The sequence below is a fragment of the Triturus cristatus genome, chromosome 11 (assembly GCF_964204655.1).
Source record: "Triturus cristatus chromosome 11, aTriCri1.1, whole genome shotgun sequence".
Lineage (NCBI taxonomy): Eukaryota > Metazoa > Chordata > Amphibia > Caudata > Salamandridae > Triturus > Triturus cristatus.
Genome location: NC_140594.1, coordinates 1,108,006,027 through 1,108,029,880, shown reverse-complemented (window position 1 = coordinate 1,108,029,880; position 23,854 = coordinate 1,108,006,027). Strand labels below are relative to the sequence as shown.

General features: G+C 51.0%; 1 protein-coding gene across 13 annotated transcripts in view; it reads left to right on the top strand.

Moving 5' to 3' along the window:
• LOC146786091 (eukaryotic translation initiation factor 4 gamma 1-like) overlaps positions 1-23,854 on the top strand; it is a 1,219,153-nt gene that overhangs the window by 590,453 nt on the left and 604,846 nt on the right. For all 13 annotated transcript variants that reach the window (XM_085635575.1, XM_085635572.1, XM_085635570.1 and 10 more), the window contains one exon: positions 196-1,542. In XM_085635575.1, coding sequence (XP_085491701.1) covers positions 196-1,542 — 1,347 coding nt within the window. The remainder of the gene's footprint in view (positions 1-195; positions 1,543-23,854) is intronic.

The window sequence follows — 23,854 nt, the reverse complement described above, 5'->3', positions numbered from 1 at the left end:
TTGACATTTTCTTATTTTTCATTTGGGGTCTAAAGTATTGAAATCCTTTGCACAATAAGCCTCTAAACACCCACTTGGAGAGAGCGAGGGGAAGGTATTTCGAAAGTTAACTGTAGAGAAAGGCAAAAAGGTAATACTGTATTATGACTGTGTGAGGAGGAGTCCAGATGTTAAGCACCTTTGTATTTTTTTCAGATGATCGTCCTAAACCTGCACCATTTGTGAGCAAGCCATCGCCATCCCCACCACTTCCTCCAGCAGCTGATCCCGAGTTTGAAGTTGTGCCCACAGGACTAATTCTTCCAGGACCGGACTATATTCCGCATGTGTTAGAGCTCACTCCTCTAACGCAGGCCCAGTTGTCTACTCCTGAAACTGATATCCTAGAGGAAAGTCCCCTTTCTGAGTTGGTGGAACCCTTAGCAGAGGAAGAAAGACAAAGTCCTTTGTTGGAGCCTACAATTCAGCCGGTACCCCTAGGAACACAAGTTGAGAACCCACAGAGGTTTCCAATTGAGGAAGCCTTGGAAGAGCCTCTGACCTCTGCCCTAGAGGTACCCTCCCCCCAACAGGCCATAGTAGAATCAAACGGTATACTTGAAAAATTGCCTGTGCCTCCTTCCTGCCCTACGCCTCCTTTTCTTTCTGTGCCTCCTGCCCAACCTGAGGTCCTTTCCCAGTTTGAGCTTCCTGCTCAGCTCGAGCCCACTGCCAAGCCCTCCAAGTCAGAGCCAACTTCCCACCCACCTCCAAAGCCGGAGCCTTCTCTCCAGCCTGCATCTCAGCCCCCTGTAAAGCCTGAACCCTCTACTGAACCCCCTGTGAAGTTTGAGTCTTTTACACCGCCTGCTTCCCAGCCACTTGTAAAGCTTGAGGCCCCTATTCGGGCTGCCTCTGTCCCACCTATAAAACCTGAGCCCACCACTCAGCCTGCTTCCCAGCCCTCTCTGAAGCCTGAGCCCCTTTCTCAACTTATATCCCAGCATCCTTCAGAGCCCGAGCCCCCTTCTGTTTCTCAACTTACTGAAGAACTTGAGGCCCCTTCTCCTCCTACCTCCCAATCCCCTGCAGAGCCACCTCCACAGGCTGCTTCTTGCCTCTCTGCGCCGCCCAAGTTGTTTGCCCACCCAGAACCTGCTGCTCAGCCAGAGCTACGTTCCCAGCCCAATACTCAAGAGCCACTAAATCTGCCAAAGCCTGCCTTGGAGTCTCCTTCCCAAGCTGAGGCTCCTTCCCAGCTTGAACCGGTCATGGACTCTCCCATCGCCCAGCCTGAAGAACTGAAACTTGCCAACGGGCTTGGATTATCAGGGACTTTGGATTGTAAATTAGCTGATGAGCCAGCAGAATCTGACATCAGTCCCATCTCGGAGCCAGAGGTGGTGAAAGCAGTTGAACAGATTGCTGCACCAGCTGCTGTTCCTGCTGCAAGTGGAGAGGAGCCTGTGAAAAAAGCTGAGAAGGAGATGACCAAGGAAATGCAACCCTCAGTAGCACCGGCAGTAACTTCCTCGGTGGAGAATGCAGAAACAGCTGTTCAAGGTACATAACCCTCAGCTGCTTCACCTTCAAGCTTTTGCCTCTGAGCACTACTGAGGATATTACAGGTGGTGGGACAAACTGGGAAACCAGAATAATGTTAATTGATTTGCCACAGCTGTCGAAGCTGGGATTAATGTACAAATGGGTTATGTGGAGTAATACAGCAGACATTAGAATCCTTACTCTTCTTGAGACGGTGTACGCATGGTTGTACTGTGATGGGCATTGCTTTTTTTTTAATCTTTGGGATGTTTAGCACGGCATGCACTGCAGAGCTAATCTTAAACCCTTGCATTTAATGCCTCACAGAAATAGCATTGTTCTGATGTGCTTTCTCCTGTGGGATCAAGTGCAAGGCGGTGTGTTGGGAATGAGTACATCTTATGAGGCAAGGCATATTTTTTTTGAAGTGCCAAGAGGGGATACTGTGCCGAATAGTACAGGCTGGAAGGCTTTTGTATAGATTGCGCAAGTTCCGTTTTCATCCAAGGAAATGGCTAGGCTATTCTGGAAGCCCATAAGTAGCATGAAGTGCACATTGCGTTCTTTGTGTGAAGGGAGGCTAGTAAAAGGTATATAGACCAGGCCAGAATTCCTAGCACAGTTTTTGGAACAAGGCAAAGTTTGTGGGTGTTTAGATTAAAATGAGAAACAATGGTAGCAGAAGTGGTGATGGTTTTGATATTCGATTAGACTATTTCTTTAAATGTAGCTCCGTCCCTTGTCATGCTTGGATTAGCTTCCAGCAAAATGCTTGAGGATCTTGATTTTTTTTTTTCTTGTTTTCGCTTTGTTTTGGGTTGACCTTGGTGTGAACATTTGAGTTTCATAATAGCTCCGCCCGTATATAGTGACTTACTGAGATTAGACATTATATAGCACAATGGTAAATTAATTTCTGATCTAGAACTCAAACTGCAGATTCCGCCCCTGGTGTATTTCCCTAGACACAAGACTGTATCCACAAAACTCAAAAGCTGTGCTCCTGCTTGCTTGGTAGGTAGCGCCATGCAATTCTGCAGTGATACTGTTGTGGTGCTGAGGTGGTGTACAGAGCTGTATGTTCGAGGCATGTGGGCTGCTGAATTCATATCTGTGCATAGATTGCCGCCTAGTGTTGGGTCCGGATGATTGCACATTGTTGTCCTGGAAGAGTCTTCGAAGTATCACGAGATAGGTGGCTCCTCCCCTGGACTACAGTGCGCATGGGCATCCTCCATCCTTAGATTGTTTTTTTCCGCCATTGGGTTCGGATGTGCTTATCTTCGCTCAAGTTAGGAAAATTCAGTTTAAAGCCAAAAGGCCTTTAGTTCTCGTCGGTACTGTTCCCGTTCGGTATCGACCACTTTCTTTAGTGCTTTAGCACCTTCTTCAAGCTTTTCGGATCCGCTTGGTCCGAACTTCGATCGACTATGGAATCAAGGACTCCCTTCAAGAGATGTCCTTTATGCCACGCGAAATACCCACACATCGACGTCCACCCGTTATGCAACAAATGTCTCTCACCGGATCACGATGAGTCGAAATGTATGGCCTGTGCCCGGTTCCGCTCGAAGAAGACTCTCCGGAATCGACGGGCAGCGAGATTGGAGGCGCAGCAATCGGCGCCTGCCCCGGCCAACATCTTTAGCACCGAGGACGAAGACGCCGAGAGCATAGAAGACGTAGACTCCAGCCCCGCTTCCGAACACGACTCGCAATCGGAAGGCGACGATGAGGTGATCTTTCAGGGAGAAGTAGTCGTCGAAGAGGTAGGAGACTACGATGAGGCCCTTGGGGCCGAGGAAGATAGCTCCAGCGAAGAGCTAGGCCAACCCGTCGATACGGAGGCCGAAAAAATAAGTCGTCATAAGGCTCAGGTCGAGGGATCGCCTACGGGCCTTACCCAAGATCGATCTCACGGTTCTTCGGCCCCGCCTCCAGGCCCGGCCTCGAACATTTCACAGGAGCCATTATTATCGAAGACGACTGGATTCCCTTCAGCGAAACCGTCCATCGCACCGGTTCCATCGAAACCGAAAGTGAAAATGGTTGCGATCGGCTCGAAGCCCTCCACTCCTTCGACGCCGGCAAAGGTCATCGCCTCCGACCGCGCCAAAAGAGATTTCGGTGCCGAGCTCACCGCAGCGGATTCGGGCGCCGAGCCGAAAAAGAAGGCCCTCGGTCCCCACGCAGCACCTCGGCCTCTGGCACCGAAGATTACGGCCCAAACCACCAAAGTCAAAGTGGCCAACCCGTCTGCGTCTACGTCGAAGACTGCGGCGCCTGCCAAGTCATCGACTCCGACGAGCGTCGATACCTCCCTTCGGATCCACGACCCAAACACTGCAAAGAAGTTGGATGTCGCTTCGACGCCTACCTCCAAGGTGCTGATCGGTTCCAAGGCGCCATCTGCATTCACCGTGCAACAGGTCTCAGCATCGTTGCAACACATCAGAGACCGGGCAACCCTCCACTCTACGTCGGGTCCCGACACGCACAAGGCCGCAAAATCACACTCGGCGCCGGCTAACATCACGTTTGGGTTGCCGCCACCCACGGCGCCGAAACTGTTCGAGATTCAGACACGTGTCCGCCAAACACGGTCCCCATCCACTGGACAAACGGATATCGAGCCTTCACAGGCACAATTTATCGACGCCGACACTGGTAGGTTGATGCTCTGCAAGCGGAAAATCACGCCAGAGAGGGGATTGGACTCCTACAAAATTCCTCTCAAACACAAATTGCCGGCAGGATCAGAACCAGTGCTTCATGAAAATTTTCAACCCTTCCATCAGGATCCACCGTCCTTTTCTCCTACGCATTCAGAGGCAGACGCAGGAGAGGACTATGTAGGCGATGATACCACCTACCCTGGGGATATCGATCCTGATTATCACTTGCAAGACCCAGATCAGGCATGGGATGACCCCACCGACCAGGGTACCGCACCAGATACTCCTGACACGCAGCTTTATAATTTAAAAACATCTCCCACAGAGGACACTGCTGCCTTTAATGCCCTCATAGAACGGGCTGCTGCCAATCATGGAGTGGAACTCCATTCTGACACTGTAGAAGAAGACTTCTTAGTGGACACTTTCCCCTCCTCTGAAAAAACTGTCAAAACTCTGCCAATGTTAAAGGGAGTTCTAAAACCTGCAAAAGACATTTTTAAAGAAACAACCAGGGCACGGGTGCTGAACCCCAGAATCGAAAAGAAATACAAGCCTGCACCCGGAGACCCTATGTACATTAGGGGTCAGTTACCTTTAGACTCCATGGTTGTTGCTAATGCTCGCAAAAGAGCCCACTCACAAACGGGTGATGCTCCTCCCCCAGACAAGGAGTCCAAAGTGCTGGAGACATCAGGCAAAATAATAGCAGCGCAAGCGGCAAACATCTGGCGCATTGCCAACACACAGGCACTCCTGGCCCGTTATGATAGGTCCCACTACGACACACTAGAATCACTGCTACAACATTTGCCAGATGAATATAAAGAGGCAGCGGAGCTCCTTATCAGACAACTCCTTACCAATGCATCCATCAAATGCGCACTGGATGCAGCCGACACTGCGGCGAGGGCAATCAACACAAGCGTCATGTTGAGGAGGCACGCATGGTTGAGAATCTCAGGCTTCAAGCCTGAGATTCAGAACAATATCTTAAATCAACCGGTCAACACAGACTATTGGGCCCTGAAGTTGACACTGACACTGCAAAATCAATGGGGGCTCTGCAGACGCAGCAGTTTCGTAGTGGCTCCTTTCGTCGCCCCGGGAATAGAGGAGCAGCTAGAGGTCAGGGGGTCACAGCAGCAGTACAATAAAGGGGGCACACAAAGTAACTATGATAAAACCACCAGAGGTGGATATCGTGGATCCAGCACCAAAGGCAGAGGACGTGGGTATGGCAACACCAGGTCCTCCCCCAAAAACAAACAGTGACGCCCTCCCCCTGCCCCCCGACCCCATAACACCTGTCGGGGGGAGACTCCAACAGTTCCTGTCAGCGTGGAAGACCATCACCACAGACAGGTGGGTCAGGGACATTATCCAGCACGGTTACTGTCTCGAATTAATGTCCACTCCACCCAACATACCGCCAAAGCACCGTCCTATGTCCATAGAGCACTTGGCATTATTGCAGCAGGAAGTGCTAATTATGCTGCAAAAAGGTGCAATAGAGGTTGTGCCCGTCAACCAACAGGGGACAGGGGTGTACTCTCTGTACTTCTTAATCCCAAAAAAGGACGGTTCGCTCAGACCTATACTAGACCGGAGACCCCTCAACCACTACATTCTCTCAGAGCATTTCCATATGCTCACCCTACAGCAGGTTCTACCGCTCCTCAGTCAGGGAGACTTCCTAGCCACACTGGACTTGAAAGATGCGTATTGCCACATACCCATATACCCATCACACAGGAAATATCTCAGGTTCACTATTCAGGGGCATCACTATCAGTTCAAAGTTCTCCCCTTCGGAGTAACAACAGCACCCAGGGTCTTTACCAAGTGCCTAGCAACAGTGGCTGCACATCTACGAAGACAGCACATTCACGTCTTCCCTTACCTGGACGACTGGCTTGTTCAGGCAAAGTCAGCCCAGCAATGTGCCAGCCACATGTCCCTCACCATTCACCTTCTTTACAGTCTGGGATTCTCACTAAATTACCCAAAATCACATCTCCAACCCGCACACGTACGACAGTACCTGGGCGCGACCATAAACACTCTGGCAGCCACAGCTCAGCCAAATTTAGTGAGGATCAACAGCATGCAAATGCTGATTTCAAAGTTCACACCCCAACACTCCCTTCCTGCGCGACTGTTCATGCAGTTGATAGGCATGATGGCCTCCTGCATTTTCATAGTCCCGCACGCGATACTACATATGCGCCCGCTTCAGGAGTGCTTGGCACGTCAATGGAATCAGGCTCACGGACAATTAAAAGACCTAGTGTTGGTGAGCGGTCGGGCATACAACTCTCTGCATTGGTGGAATCCACAAAACCTTTGCAAGGGCCGATCGTTCCAAGAGCCCGTTCCACAAATAATACTGACAGCGGACGCCTCTCTCCAGGGTTGGGGAGCTCATGTACTCAATTACACAGTGCAGGGACTATGGACGACTCAGCAAAAGATCCACATCAACGTTCTGGAACTGATGGCAATCTTCCTGGCAATGAAGGCATTCAAAGTACACTTGTGCAACAAAGTCGTGTTGATCCGGACGGACAACATGACTGCCATGTACTACATACAGAAGCAGGGAGGAACGCACTCTCCACAGTTGTCTCATCTGGCTCCGAGCATGTGGAAGTGGGCCGTTCAGAGGAACATATTCCTCATGGTGGAACACCTCCCCGGCAAGGACAACCAGATGGCGGATCTGCTCAGCAGACACAGCCACCAGATGCACGAGTGGGAGCTACATCCGTCAGTACTCCAACCGTACTTCCGTATTTTTTTTTGTTAGACTGGGTTTTCTGGGCAGCACTTAATCTAGTGAATTCTCAATCCATGTGCAGAACTTTCTGTTGGCAATTGAGGGATCGGGGTCATGTGTGGGTGCTAATTTCAATTCACGGGTCCAGTCCTCTGCGCTTAGTTTGGGCCAGTCGCGAGCTTGGATGCGAGATGCCGAAAGATGAGTGCGCGTGGAGGATGGGTGCCATGAAAAACGGACTAGGAAGTGGTCTGACCAAGGGAGGGGGATGGCCTCCTTCCCTTTTAATTCTACTCTGGTTGGAAAAAATAGGGTCAAGATGACCCTTCATATGAGTGGCTTGGTGAATCTTCAGGTGCAGCTGGTAGGCTGCAAGATCATGGGTGAGGTCATCGGCCACTTTATCTAAAGGCTCATCAAAATGTAAATTAAAGTCCCCAAGAAGATTAAAATTGGACGACGCACTAGCTAGGTTTAGGACAGTTTCAGGTATCGAGCTTCAGAATTGTCCCTGTGCTCCTGGTGGGCGGTAAAGAAGAATGCCAGCCAAAGTAAGTGAGGGAGTAAATTGGATAGAGAATACGGCGTTTTTGCAATCTAGCAGGGGCTATCTAGGAAGCGGCAAACTAAATAATCTTTGTAAACGATAGCGATCCCTCCGCCCTTGCTACATGTTCTGTCTAAGCGCTGAATCGGGTATCCCGGGGGCAGTGCTTGAACATCAGGGTCTGAACTAGGCGACAACCAGGTCTCCGTAAGGAACAGAACATCTAGTTCTGTATCTTGTAGCAATATAGAAATATCCGCAGCGTGTTTAGGCATGGATCTGCAATTCAGCAGAGCCATGTTGAATTGGTTCCCTGTCGGTGGCTGGTGCAGACGGGCTCCGTGGTGGGGAGAGGAGGGGACAAGACCGCCAACCCTTGCAATACCGGAAGTAGCCTCCCTCCACTCACTCAAGATTGGGACCTGTGGTGGACTGGGAAGCAACCGGAAGGGTATGATCAGCGCAGACTCAATGAATCGGGCAATTCCTCAACGTGATTAGTTTGTTTTTAAAAGGATTGTTTTGTTGAAAAGGTTTTTCATGCACACATAAATAGTGACAATCAAGGTAAAATACGTATAAGCTAGCGTCCGCTAGCGCTAGGCAGGGTAATAGTATAACACAAGTGCCGCAATAAAGCTACCTCATGCGCGTCCACAGTATAGTCTGGATACAGGGTCACATTGCAGTTATCCGCTTGTATCTGGGGGACTATGCGCTCCGTCTGCAGTGCAGTGTCTTGATTGCAAAAGTTAAATATGCACGCCAATATCTGCTGGGGGTGAGGTGCGGGGGGGCCCGACCGGGGTCTTCCTCCGGGCACTCGGTGTGCTCTTTCTACTAAGAAGAAACTGGACAGTCAACGCGGCTACAGTTGATTTTTTATAAGATCTTCGACTAAGATCTAGGGCCGGTTCTCTCACGCTCTGGTACCCCGACCAGGCGTACATTGTTCCTTCTTGATCAACCTTGTTTTCTAATTCTTATTCAGTAAACCTAGAATCCATTCTGTACCAGACAGCCAACAGTTTCCATATTCTTGTACACCCAGGTTCTGAGGAGCACTGGGTTACCTCATTATATTAGATGTAAGTGCTTTCACAGCTGACTTAAAGGGCCTTTTGGGAAGCTTCCTGTTTTTATTGACGACTGTCCTCTTCGCCCGCAGCCACTCCTCCTCCCGCAGCCTCGTCTCCACCCGCAGCAGCTTCATCTTGGAGTGTCCGATATTACTTGGTGTAATATTAGTGAACTGCTTATGTTACAATATTGATAAAACCCATCACCATCCTTGAAAATTAGATGTAAACACATTTAGAATTTGGACAACTGCGTCTGTATACTGTCAGTGCCACCAAAATAGGTTTGGCCCAGGGCCCCCAAAATCCTTATGATGACCCGGTTTCTCCACTCGTGTGTGTGTGTGTGTGTGTGTGTGTGTGTGTGTGTGTGTGTATATATATATATATCATATGAGCTGCAGATTACACACTTTGCATAGATCGCCATCTGGTGTTGGGCCCGGATGTTTGCAGTTTGTTTTTCCTCTTGGAAAGTCTTTGGAAGTGACGAGGTCGGTGACTCCTCTCTTGGTTTCTTATTGCGCATGGGCTTCGGCTCCATCCTCAGATTGTTTTTTTCCGCCATCGGGCTCGGATGTAATACTTCGCGCTCCGGTTCCGAACATTTCCAGTTCGACGATCGAAGCGGAATCCTTGCTCTTCGCTGTATTGTTCAGATCCTGATCTCCTCAATCACCTTCTCTTCGACACATCTTCGATTCCAGTCGTCGACGGCGGCCTTCAGGCCTATCCCAAGCTCCGGTCCCGGCTGATGGAAAGAACTCCATTCAAGAAGTGCCCTTGATGTGGGTCCAAATTCCCCCCCACCGATCTTCATGAGGTGTGCAACCTCTGCCTCTCCCCTGAACACGGGGCTCGAGACTGTCCCACCTGCAAGTCCTTCAGATCCAAAAAGACTATTCGAGATCGAAGGGCCAGATGAAACATGGTGCACTCCTCGACTTCCGTTCAAGTCGACATCTTCGGGGACGACGTCGAAGCTCCGGGACAGCAGCACACCGAAGAGGACCTCGTCAGTGCTTCCGAAGCCAACGACTCGGATGTGGAGGACATCACCCCGGCGCAGAGGGTCGTGAGTAAAATACCTCCTCCCACACCCGCGCTGACACCCAAAAAGGCTTCGGTCACGCCTTCGCCTCCGGGCCTAGGCAAGACCAAAGACACTGCTTCGAACACCCCATCTTCAGGCCAGGTGAAGAAGCCTAATAAGCCTTCCGGCGGTTCGGGCTCGAGCCAGCCTGCCAGTGGTGCCGATAAAAGAGATCGGCCTCTACCTCGACACCGAGCTCCGCACCAAAGCCCTCGTGTCGAAACCCAGCCTCTCGGTACCGACCAAACATCTTGAGGGCCTCGGCACCGACACTCCCGCGCCGAAGCCTGCCTCGGCGCCGACCCAAAAATCGGAGGTTCCAAAAAAGCACGGCACGGACAAGCCTAAAAAGCCATCGGCCCCGAAACCTTCGGCGCCGACCGAACAGCCATTATCTCAAGAACTGTTTACACCGGATCCTTTGCAAAAGGCACTTGCCAAGGATCCAAAAACTGGACATTTGGCACTTTCTTCTAAAAAGAGACATTTGGACAAACCAACTCCGCCTCCACCGAGGAAAGACTGCTACCTCCCCTTTCAGAGTACCTTCCCCCACCTCCTCCACCCTCTCCACCTCTGCCCCCTCCGCCTTCTCCACTCCTGCCTCATTGCTCTCCGACCCCGTCTCCAGACCATGATGATCAGGGGGACCCATACTACTATCCAGCAGATGTGCCACAAGACCCCACCCCTACAGGATCCCCAGACCCATGGGGCGATTATAATAATCCAGACATTCCAGATGTCCCCCAAGATGATCTATTATCCATCCAGGCAATCTCCACCAGAAGACTCATTAGGTTTTCACCACCTTTTTCAGAGGGCGGCACATTATCACGGGGTAGAGCTACACACTGACCCAGTAGAGGGAGATTTCCTCCTTGACATCTTTGATACCGCACATAGGTCTACTTCTATACTACCTATGCTCAAAGGGGTAATAAAACATGCGCCAGAGGTTTTTAAAGACCCAGTCAGGGCTAGGGTCCTAAACCCACGCATAGAGAGTGTATAAAGCTGCCCCCACAGATCCTGCCTACATCAAAGGGCCAGCGCCACTGGATTCCCTAGTGGTATCCACTGCACGGAAGAGGCCAAATTCCCAGGCGTCAGGCGAAGCACCACCACCTGACAAAGCGTCAAAGCCCCTGGACGCGTCAGGAAAGCGCAGTGCGTCACAGGCAGCCAATATATGGCGTATCGCCAACACTCAAGCGCTATTGGCCAGATACGACAGAGCGCATTATGATGAACTAGAAACCATCATGCACCATCTCCCAGAAAAATACAGAAATAGCGCCAATGAATTGATTCAAGAGGGTAAGACCATAACTAACACCTCTATACGCTGTTCCTTAGGAGCAGCAGACACAGCCTCCAGGGCCATTAACACTAGCGTTTTGCAGCGTGAATCTTTCTGGATTCACTATGCTGTGCATTATTCCGCGATCTTGTGGTTGGGTCCGGATTCGTAGTCTTTTCTTTGTTTTTTTTTTTTTTTTTTTTGTAGCCCAGGTGGTCGTCGACGTCCACCATTTGGTGCACCTCCCGTGACGTCCTCGTGCTTCCTGCGGAAGTCCCACCTTTGGGGCGCCATCTTCAGATTCTTTTTTCCGCCGTTGGGTCTGGATCGTCATCGGGAAGCTCCAGAAATTCACTCGGAGGAAGAAGGAAGAAAAGCGAGTTTCATCGATAGAATCAAGAGAAGACATCAGGAATACAACAGATTTCATCAGGAGCGCGAAGAAAGAGGACCAGCGAACCTTTTTTCTTCGACAGCCTTGGAGAATGCACGCTCAGAGACCCTGAGCGAAATGGACAAGACGCCATTCAAGTTCTGCCCAAACTGCCACCACAAGCTCGCGCAGAAAGACCAGCATCCGGTCTGCAACCTCTGCCTACCGGTGGATCACCAGAGTATCGACTGCAACGCCTGCTCAGCCTTCGCGCCGAAGACACTCAGGGTGAGAGAGAGGCAGAGAAGAGCCAACGCCAACATGGATGGCAAAGGGAAACCCCCGACACTCTACGAGCTGGGCCTCGACACGGACGACGAGGACAACGTCGCCGAGACAGCCGAAAACTTCACGGTCGTAGAGACCGACAAGAAAAAAGAAGACGAGGTAAGAGAATCGTCGGGCGCAAATCAAAAAACACCTCAAACACGAGGGTGACTCGAGAAAAACTGAGTCAAGGTCCACGAAGGGAGCCCCGGCGCCGAAAACTTCGACGTCCAAAGGGGGAACTTAGGACAAAAGGCCCAGCGGATCCTTACAAAAGGACTCCCTGGTGCAGAAAGACGCCGAAAGGCAAGGGTCGTCGAAATCATCCCATGAAACTGGCCGATCGCAGAAAGAACATTCAACGTCGACGCAAGTTTCATCGAAGAGACCCGCGGTCGACGCCGAAAGCATCTCCGAAATGGAGAAAAAGAAGAGGCGGCTCGAGGCCGAAATGGAGAACATCCTTCAAAGGAAGAAGGAGTTCGACGCCAGGATGAAGGAATTCAAGATTCCAACGGTTTCATCGGCGGACGTCGTCGAGGTCGAAGACGAGTTCGACGCCGAAGGGCTGACAAGGGATCTCGAGGAAGAAGAGGAGCCCTATTATGAGGAAGAAGCCGAGGAAGAAGACCAACAGTCGTTCTACGAATCGGCGGCATCTACCAGCAACGACGTCGAATGGCACGATCTCGACACCGAAAACCCGGAGGAGGCCGTGGACACGTACCCCTCGAGGCCTTCGCCACCCGACGACATCGGGGTATACAATATGGTGGTGAAGAGCGCAGCAATGGCCTTCGGCGTCAAACTCGACGAGGAGAGGCCGAAAGCTGATTTTCTCGTCGAAACACTGCTCCCCATCCAGACTAGGAGTCAGTTCCTCCCCATGCTACAAAGCGTGATGAACCAGGGGAGAGAAGCCTTCAAGGAGCCTGCCACCTGCCGGTCGATCACGCCCAGGACAGAGAAGAAATATAAGCACTCCTCCCTGGACCCACCTTACATCAAGGGTAGCGTCACCGCAGACTCCATCATAGCCTCCACGGCCAGGAGAAGGGCCAACGTTCCAGCAACTTCGGGCCCACCTCCGGATAAGGAGAGCAGGAGGATCGACCTCACAGGCAGAAAGGTCGAGAGGAACGCTGCAATGCACTGGCGCATGGCGAATTCGAATGCACTCCTCAATAGACACCAATACCAACACTGGGATGAGATGGGGGAGCTAGTAAAGCACCTCCCCGAAGAATACCGCCAGAGAGCCTCTCACCTGGTGGATGAAGGCAAGAACATCGCCAACTCCTGTATAAAGACGGCATTGGATGGGGCAGAGACTTCAGCAAGACTCATGGCCATAGGGGTCACAGAGAGGAGGCATGCATGGCTAAGAATCTCGGGATTCAAACCGGAAGTGCAGAACAACATCCTTGGCACCCCCTTCAACGGAGAGACACTGTTCGGAGCAACGGTGGACGAAAAGCTCACCCAGCTCAAGAAGGAAAACGAGACAGCGAGGTCCATGGGGGCCCTACAGCTGAGGGGAATGAGACGAGGAAATCCCTCGAGGAGACCCTACGGTAGGGGTGGAAGCCAACAGGGGACGTCGCACCAGGCGTTCCAGCAAGGTCAGCAGGGCGAAGGTCACGGACAAAGTCAGCAGAAGCAAAGCTGGCAATATCAACCTCGGGGCCAGTCCTTTCGCGGGAGAGGGAACGGACGTGGCCAAAGGAGGAGAGGGGGCGATCAGCCCTCCTCGAAGTGACTCAGCACGCAAGAAGACGCCTACCCTCGTAAGGTCCCCAAGGGTGAGGCGCAAAAAAGTGTCATCAGGGGGAAGAGAAGATTCAAGAGCCTACGAGCATACGTCACCAGTAGGCGGAAGGCTGAGGTTCTACCTTCAGGAGTGGCGGCGTATAACCACAGACAAGTGGATACGGAACATCGTGCAGTACGGATACTGCGTAGACTTGGAGAAAAGACCTCCAAACAGGAAGCCGAAGGGAAGACCGAGATCGGCCCAAGAACTGGCAATACTCAGAGAAGAAACACGGAAACTCCTACAAAAGGGAGCCATAGAGACGGTGCCGTTCAGGGAACGCAACAAAGGGGTCTACTCAAACTACTTCGTGGTGCCGAAGGTAGACGGAGACCTCAGACCCATACGGGACCTCCGTTACCTAAACAAGTTCATCAGAACGCAAAGGTTCAAAATGACTTCACTGCAGGAGGTACTGCCACAGATAAGAGAAGGGGACTTCATGGTCACCGTGGACCTCAAGGATGCCTACCTTCACATCCCAATAAACAGAAGGCACAAGGGCCTTCTAAGATTCAACATCGAACAGGAACACTACCAGTTCACAACCCTGGCCTTCGGATTAAAATCTGCGCCAAGGGTCTTTACGAAATGCCTGTCGGCGGTAGCGGCACACCTACGAAAGCAGGGAATACACGTATACCCCTACTTGGACGACTGGCTGGTCAAGGCAAACTCACGCGAGAAGTGCGAGAGGCACGCAAAACGCGTAACGGACACCCTCACAAATCTGGGATTTTCCATCCACTGGGGAAAATCATCGCTGGAACCGGAACAGGTAAAGATTTTCCTGGGGGCAAAGATCAACTCCCTCAACAGTACAGTAGTGCCCAGCGACAGGAGGACAGATGCTCTACTGAAGGAGACGCAGCTCTACCAGAAGGGGCGAGCTCTGACAGTGAGGGCGGTGAGCAAGATGATGGGGATGATGGCGTCCTGTATCCAGCTGGTGCCGAATGTACGCCTGCACATGAGACCATTCCAGGAATGGCTGCAACAGCAATGGTCACAAGCAAACGGAAGTTGGGAGGATCTAGTGGTTGTTACGCACGCAGTGCAGGAGGAGATAACTTGGTGGAACAGAGACAACATAACAACGGGGAGAAGCCTGACACCACCAAGCCCAACAATGACCATTACCACGGACGCATCGCAGAAGGGATGGGGAGCGCACATGGACAACCTCAGAGTGAGGGGTCTATGGGCTCCAGCAGACGCGGTCCGCCACATCAACTACCTCGAGTTGAAAACGATACTGTTAGCCCTGAAGGCATTTCAGAGACACCTGTTCGGCCAGAGGGTGTTGGTACAGACAGACAACACCACGGCGATGTTCTACATCAACAAACAAGGGGGGACACAGTCGTTTCCCCTCTCATCCCTAGCTCAGGAGATTTGGAGATGGGCCATACCTCTCAAGATAGATCTACTGGCAATTCACCTACCAGGGAAGGACAATGTGGAGGCAGACTGGCTGAGCAGACAGACCTCAGCATCACACGAGTGGGAGCTCAATGGCCAGGAAACGGAGAAAATCTTCCAGAGATGGGGGACTCCCACAATAGACCTATTTGCAACACGCCACAATGCAAAATGCCAAAGCTTCGCGTCCAGGCAACCAGATCAGCAATCCAAGGGAAATGCCCTATGGATAAGCTGGTGGAGGACATTTGCCTACGCCTTTCCACCGATACCCCTGTTGCACAGAGTGCTCGACAAGTGCAGAACCAGCAACATGACTCTGATCCTGGTGGCTCCACAGTGGGCGAGGCAGACATGGTTCTCACAGATTCAAGAAATGGCGCAAGGCAATCCGTACAGGTTCGAGAGGAGAAAAGACCTGCTCTCAATGCAAAACGGGGAGGTCCTGCACCCAGAGCCAGAGACACTCAACCTAGCAGCATGGCTCCTGAAGACCTAGAGTTCGCACACCTAAGGTTACCTCAGAGCACTATGCGAGTGCTACGGGAGGCAAGGAAACCTACTACAAGAAAGTGCTACAGCGCAAAGTGGAAGAGATTCACGGTGTGGTGCAGGAAAAAGGGCCTGCAAAACAGAATGACAAGAGACTCAACTGTGCTGAGGTACCTCACACACCTTCTAAAGAGTAACCTCTGCTCGAGCTCCCTAAGGGTACACCTAGCAGCGATCGTTGACTACACCAGAGGTGAGAAGGGTGGAAGCTTCTTCACCTCGCAGGTGGTGAAGAGATTCATGGAGGGAGCCAAAAGAATGGCACCCCCGAAAAGGTTGCCGCCGCCGGCATGGAATTTAAACGTGGTTCTGACGGAGCTCATGAAGGCGCCGTTTGAACCCATTCACAAGGCCACTCTACAAATGTTGACGATGAAAACTGCCTTTCTAGTGGCCATAACCTCACTACGCAGGGTGAGCGAGCTTCAAGCACTAACGCTACAGGAGCCCTACATTCAAATTCACAAAGACAGGGTAGTCCTGAGGACGGACCCACACTTCATGCCCAAGGTAGTGTCGGCGTTCCACATGAATCAGAGTATACAGATACCGAGTTTCTTCCAAAACCCGACTACAAACGCAGAAAAGGCCCTGCACACCCTCGATGCCAGAAGAGCGGTGATGCACTACATTGAAAGAACCAAGGAACTCAGGAAGTCGAAGCAGCTGTTTGTGTCCTTTGCTACTAGCTTCATGGGTAGACCAGTGACCAAGGGCACCATCGCTAGGTGGATTGCCCTCACTATTCAATTCTGTCACAAACAGGCTGGACAGGAGCTAACGGAGGGGCCCCAAGCTCACTCCACAAGGAAGAAGGGGGCCACAGTTGCCTTCCTGGCAAACACGCCCATCCAAGACATTTGTCTCGCAGCAACTTGGGCATCTGTGCACACGTTCACAAAGCACTACTGCGTGGACATTCAAATGAATAAGGAAGCACAGGTCGGACAGAAGGTGCTACAACACATTTTCAACGACCAGCGATCATCTTCCACCCAGCCACCACAAAAATAGGAAAACCGCTACAAAATCTATGCACAGCATAGTGAATTCAGAAAGATTCACGCTGCAAAACGAAAAGTTTCTTACCTGTCGGTGTAGTTTTGCAGCTTGAAGATCTTTCTGGATTCACTAGCGAACCCACCCACCTCCGCCAGGAAGATGAGGCTGGAGGAAGAGGGGGTGAAATGGATAGGATCAAAGAAGTGGAAACGTACAGAAATATGGACAAAAGGATTAATCAATCGCCTAGGGTTAAAAAAAAAAAAAAAAAAGGGAAAAAAGAACCCGAAGATGGCGCCCCAAAGGTGGGACTTCCGCAGGAAGCACAACGTCGTCACGGGAGGTGCACCAAATGGTGGACGTCGACGCCCACCTGGGCTACAAAAAAAAAAAAAAAAAAAAAAGAAAAGACTACGAATCCGGACCCAACCACAAGATCGCGGAATAATGCACAGCATAGTGAATCCAGAAAGATCTTCAAGCTGCAAAACTACACCGACAGGTAAGAAACTTTTCGTTCTCCTCCGTCACCATGCTTGGCTGAGAGTTTCAGGCTTTAAACCTGAGATACAAGCCTCCATATTAAATCATCCATTTGATCAAGAGCATCTATTAGGTCTAAAGGTAGATGAGGCCCTCTAGGATGAAGAAAGACACAGATACGGCGTAATCTATGGGAGCCCTACAGTCACACCCTCCTAGGCGCTCCTTTCGCCGCTCTTCCTTTTGGGGCACGGGCAGAGGCTATTCCTCAGATAGCGCGTCCACTTCCTACAAATCCCCTGCTCAATCCACCTTCACAAGGGGTTATCAAAGAGGCGGTTATAGAGGCAATGGCAAAGGCAAAACAAATACCGCCCGCTCTGCCACACCGCCTACCCAATGACTTCCCCCTGCTCCCTCCAGACCATCCCACTCCGGTCGGGGGCAGACTACAAAATTTCCTTCACGTCTGGGAGTCCATCACATCAGACAGATGGGTGACCCAAATTATTCGTTCTGGGTTCTGCCTTTAATTGACATCTACCCTCCCCCCCCCCCCCCCCCCCCAAACATTCCACCAGGCAACACCCAATGTCACAAGAACATTCCACGTTACTAAAACAGGAGGTAATCTCCCTCCTACAAAAAGAGGCGATAGAACAAGTCACTGCCAATCAGCAAAATTTAGGGGTCTACTCCCTATATTTTCTGATACCAAAAAGACTAGACTCTACGACCTATCTTAGATCTCCGGCCTCTAAACACATACATACATTCGGACCATTTTCACATGGAAAGTCTTCAGCAGGTACTTCCACTCCTCTCCCAGAACGACTTTCTCACCACACTGGACTTGAAAGACACATACTTTCACTTTCCGGTACACCATTCCCACAGAAAGTACCTCAGATTTGTAGTGGACGGGCAACACTACCAGTTCAAGGTGCTCCCATTCGGGGTCACAACAGCACCAAGGGTATTCACCAAGTGCCTAGCGGTAGTGGCGGCACACCTCAGAAGACAGCACATTCACGTCTTCCCATATTTGGACGACTGGATAATAAAAGCCACGTCATACAATCAATGTGTCCATCACACCGCCGCTACAATCCAACTACTTCACCAGCTAGGTTTCACAGTGAACCACCAAAAATCCCAACTAATACCATCCCACACAAAGCAATACCTCGGTGCCACCATAGACACCTCAAAAGCCATAGCCTACCCCAATCCTCCCAGGATTGCAAGCATTCAGGCTTTGCGTCAAAGATTCATACCTTAACACTCTCTCCCAGCAAGAGTTTTTATGCAACTGATAGGGATGATGGCCTCTTGCATTTTCATAGTGCCTCATGCAAGACTCCAGATGCGTCCACTCCAAGAATGCTTAGCGCGCCAATGGAACCAGGCCCAGGGGCAACTGACAGATCTGGTGTTGGTAGACGGTCGCACCCATCACTCTCTGCAGTGGTGGAACACCACGAATCTTTCCAGAGGTCGACCTTTCCTGGACCCGGTTCCACAAATAATCCTAACAGATGCATCGCTCTCCGGCTGGGGAGCTCATCTATTACACCTCACAGTGCAGGGCACATGGACGCCGCAATAAAAGTTACTCCACATCAACCATCTGGAGCTACTGGCCATCTTCCTAGCCCTAAAATTCTTTCACACTCACATTTTAGGCAAGGCAGTCCTTATTCGCACAGACAACATGACGGCCATGTACTACATGCATAAACAAGGCGGCACACACTCTCCACAGCTCTCTCAACTAGCACAGAGCATATGGAGATGGGCAATTCCACACAATCTTTCTCCTAGCCCAACATGTCCCAGGGGTCCAAAACACCATGGCAGATCTGCTCAGCAGACAGACGCAGTAGATCCACGAGTGGGAACTTCACCCGCAGGTTCTTCACCCGTTCTTTCAGATGTGGGGGCATCCACACATAGAACTCTTCGCCACCCACCAAAACAAAAAATGCCCAAGCTTCGCCGCCAGATACCCACACCCATTGTCCAAAGGCAATGCGATATGGATGAACTGGTCAGGCAAATTTGCGTACGCCTTTCCACCTCTCCCACTAATTCCATTAGTGGTGCGAAAGCTACAACAGCACTCCCTCACACTGATTCTAGTAGCTCCAACATGGGCCAGACAACCGTGGTACACCACGCTGCTGGAACTCTCGGTAGTGCCACACCAAAAGTTGGACCTCTCACCATGCCTCCTAACCCAGAACCATGGAGAGATTAGACACCCGGACCTAGCTAATCTCAACTTTGCGATCTGGCTCCTGAGATCCTAGAATTCGGATACCTTAACCTTCCCCCTGACTGTATGAACGTCATCAGAGAAGCTAGGCGCCCTACTACTAGAGCCTGCTACGCTGCAAAGTGGAAAAGATTTGTTTATTGCCATAACACAATCAACCCCCTAGACGTATCTATACAGCACATCATATGCTACTTACTCCATCTACAAAGGTGTAACCTAGCATATACATCCATCCGGCTACACCTCGCAGCAATTGCCGCCTATTTACAAAACCGACAGCACCTATCACTTTTCAGAGTTTCTGCCAATAAAGCCTTCATGGAAGGCCTCAAACGAATAATTCCCCCAGAGTACCACCTCACCTGTGTGGAACTTAAACATAGTTCTCACAAGGCTAATGGGACCGCCTTTCGAACCTTTGCATAAATGTGAACTGCAATTTCTCACATGGAAAACAGCTTTCCTTGTAGCCATCACTTCCCTTAGAAGGGTCAGTGAGATACAAGCACTTACTATACAAGAACCTTTTCTCCAAATGCACCCGAACAAGGTTGCCCTCCGTATCAACCCAAAATTCCTACCCAAAGTCATTTCCTCCTTTCATCTAAACCAATCGGTAGAATTACCGTTTTTTTTATCGCAACCTCAAACTGTTGCAGAAAGGGCTCTACATACACTGGATGTTAAAAGGGCCTTACTTTATTATATCCAAAGAACACAACCTTTCAGAAAAACAAAACAAGTGTTTGTCTTTCTCTCCACCACATAAAGGCAACCCCATCTCTAAATCCGGGATAGCTAGGTGGATTGTAAAATGCATACAGATTTGCTACCACAAGGCAAAACTCACACTATCTGTTCCCCCTAAAGCCCACTCTACTCGAAAGATAGGGGCTTCTATGGCTTTTCTAGGGAACATCCCATTAGATATCTGCAAAGCAGCTACATGGTCAACACCGCACACTTTAACTAAACATTACTGTGTAGATGTGCAAACCAAGCAACAAGCTAGTGTGGGCCAGGCTGTACTAAACACTTTTTCAAACTACTGCAACAGATACCGGTGGTCGCCGCCAGGGTTGGGAACTGCTATATAGTCTATGCAAAAGTGTGTAATCTGCAGCTCATATGCCTCGAACGGAATATGCTACTTACCAGTATGCATCTGTTCTTGGCATGTAGAGCTGCAGATCTACACACGCCCACCCGCCTCCCCGGCTACCTGTATCTGTTCCAGTCTATCTTATTTAGATACACACACATGGGTTTCTTCACTATTACTACGCTTCATCTTTCCCTGTTGGCGAAAAACAATCTAAGGATGGAGCCGAAGCCCATGCGCAATACGAACCAAGGGAGGAGTCACCGACCTCGTGACTTCCAAAGACTTTCCAAGAGGAAAAACAAACTGCAAACATCCGGGCCCAACACCAGATGGCGATCTATGCAAAAGTGTGTAGATCTGCAGCTCTACATGCCAAGAACAGATGCTTACTGGTAAGTAGCATATTCTATATAGATAGATGGATAGAAATATCGCACACTGCACATAGATCGCCATCTGGTGTTGGGCCCGGATGTTTGCACTTTGTTGTTGTCCTGTAAAGTCTTTGGAAGTCACGGGATAGGTGGCTCCTCCTTTGGACGATAGTGCGCATGGGCATCAACTCCATCGTCAGATTGTTTTTTTCCTGCTGTCGGGCTCGGATGTGTTGCTCATGCTCCAGTTCGGTGTCATTACTGATCATCTTTTCGATGCGAAATCCTCACTCATACTTCGGTATTGTTTCGATCGCGTTACACTGCGACGCGCTTTTCTCCAGAACTTCAAATCTTCCATTCCGGTAGTCGACGCAGGCCTTCAGGCCTACCTGCGTCATTGGGCGTTCGAGGCATGTGGGCTGCTGAATTCATATCTGTGCATAGATCGCCGCCTAGTGTTGGGTCCGGATGTTTGCACGTTGTTGTCCTGGAAGAGTCTTCGAAGTATCCTGAGATAGGTGACTCCTCCCCTGGACTACAGTGCCCATGGGCATCCTCTCCATCCTCAGATTGTTTTTTTCCACCATTGGGTTCGGATGTGCTTATCTTAGCTCAAGTTAAGTAAAATTAGTTTAAGGCCAAAAGGCCTTTAGTTTTCGTCGGTACTGTTCCCGCTCGGTATCAACAGCTTTCTTGCTTAGTTTAGCAAACTTCTTCAAGTTTTTCGGAACCGTTTAATCCGATCATCGACCTTACATCGACGATGGAATCGAGGACCCCATTCAAACGGTGTCCTGTTTGCCACGCCAAATATCCACATATCGACGTCCACCCGGTGTGCAACAAATGCCTCTCGCCGGATCACGACGAATCGAAATGTATGGCCTGTGCCCGATTCCGATCCAAGAAGACTCTCCGGAATCGACGGGCAGCGAGATTAGAAGCGCAGCAATCGGCACCGGCCCCGGCAAACATCTTCAGCACCGAGGACGAAGACGTTGAAAGCGTGGAAGACACGAATTACAGCCCCGCTTCCGAACACGATTCCCGATCGGAAGACGCCGATGAAGCGCTTTTTCACAGAGAAGAAGCCGACGATGAGGTAGGAGACTACGATGAGGCCTTTGGGGCCGAAGAAGATAGCTCTGGTGAAGAGCAGGGCCTACCCGTCGAAACGGAGGCTATCAAAGTGCGTCATCCTACGGCTCCGGTCGAGGGATCGCCTCCGGGCCTTACCCGAGATCAATCCCGCAGTTCTTCGGCCCCGCCTTCGGGCCCGATCTCGAACATCCAGCAAGAGCCAATATTACCGAAAAAGACTGGTTTCCCTTCAACGAAACCGAAACCAATCGTCGCACCGGTTCCACAGAAACCGAAACCGAAAATGAAACTAGCAGTGGTCAGGTCGAAGCCCTCGACGACCTCCACTCCTTCCACGCCAGCCCAAACCATCGGCTCCGAACGCACTAAAAGGGACTTCGGCGCCGAACTCGCTGCTGCGGATGTCGGTACCGACCCGAAAAAGAAGGCCATCGGTACCTCAAAAGCGCCTCGGCCGCCGGCACCGAAGCAATCTGCCCCGACCACAAAAGTTGAAATGGCCGCTCCATCGGAGTCCACTTCGAAGGCAGCGACTAAGGTCAAGTCATCGACTCCGTCGACCGCTACTGCCTCTCCTCGAATCGATGACCCTGTGGCTCCGAAGCAGTCCTCTGCAGAACCACTCCGCACCAAAGAACCTTCGGTGTTTTCGGTGCGACAAGTTGCGGCGTCCTTGCAACGCATCAGGGAACAGGCAGCCCTCCAGTCCACATCGGCCCTGACCCGAAAAAGGCTCCAAATGCACCTTCGGCACCAACCAACATTACTTTTGGTTTACCACCGTCCACGGCGCCAAAGATGTTCGAAATCCGAACACGTGTCCGCCAGACAAGGTCCCCATCTGCTGGACACTCTCCTACTGGGCCTTCACCGTCCCAATTCATCGACGCCGACACCGGCAGACTCATGCTCCGAAAACGGAAGGGCACACCAGAGCAGGCCTTGGACTTTTACAGAATCCCTCTAAAACAGAAACTGCCAGTTGAGGAAGACTTCTTGGTGGACACTTTCGCCTCCTCTGAGAGGACGGTCAAGACTCTGCCCATGTTGAAAGGTGTTCTCAAGCCAGCAAAGGAAATTTTCAAGGAAACAACCAGGGCACGGGTGCTGAACCCCAGGATTGAGAAGAAATACAAACCTGCGCCCGGGGACCCTATGTACATTAGAGGGCAGTTACCTCTAGACTCCATGGTGGTTGCTAACGCTCGCAAACGAGCGCACTCACAAACGACTGGTGACGCTCCTCCCCCGGACAAAGAATCCAAGGTGCTGGAGACCTCGGGCAAGAGGATTGCAGCTCAAGCAGCAAACATTTGGCGCATTGCCAATACACAGGCCCTCCTAGCTCGCTACGATCGTTCACACTACGACACACTAGAGTCGCTACTCCAACATCTGCCAGACGAGTACAAAGAGGCAGCGGAGCTCCTCATCAGAGAGGGACAACTCCTTACAAACGCATCCATTAAGTGCGCACTAGATGCTGCCGACACAGCTGCGAGGGCAATAAACACCAGCGTCATGTTACGCCGACACGCTTGGCTAAGAATCTCCGGATTCAAACCTGAGATCCAAAACATCCTAAACCAGCCTGTCAACCCCTACTACTTATTCGGACCGGAAGTTGACACCACTTTAGAAAAGATAAAAAAGGACACTGACACTGCGAAGTCAATGGGGGCTCTACAAACTCAGACATTTCGTAGTGGCTCCTTTTGTCGCCACGGAAATAGGGGAGCAGCTAGAGGACAGGGGTCACAGCAGACATACAATAAAGGGGGCACACAGAGTACCTACGATAAAAACAGAGGTGGATATCGTGGCTCCAGCACCAAGGGCAGAGGACGCGGTTACGGCAACACCAGGTCCTCACCCAAGACCAAACAGTGACGCCCTCTCCCTTCCCCCCGACCACATAACACCTGTCGGGGGGAGACTCCAGCGGTTCCTGTCCACGTGGAATACCATCACCACGGACAGGTGGGTCAGGGATATTATCCAGCACGGTTACTGTCTCG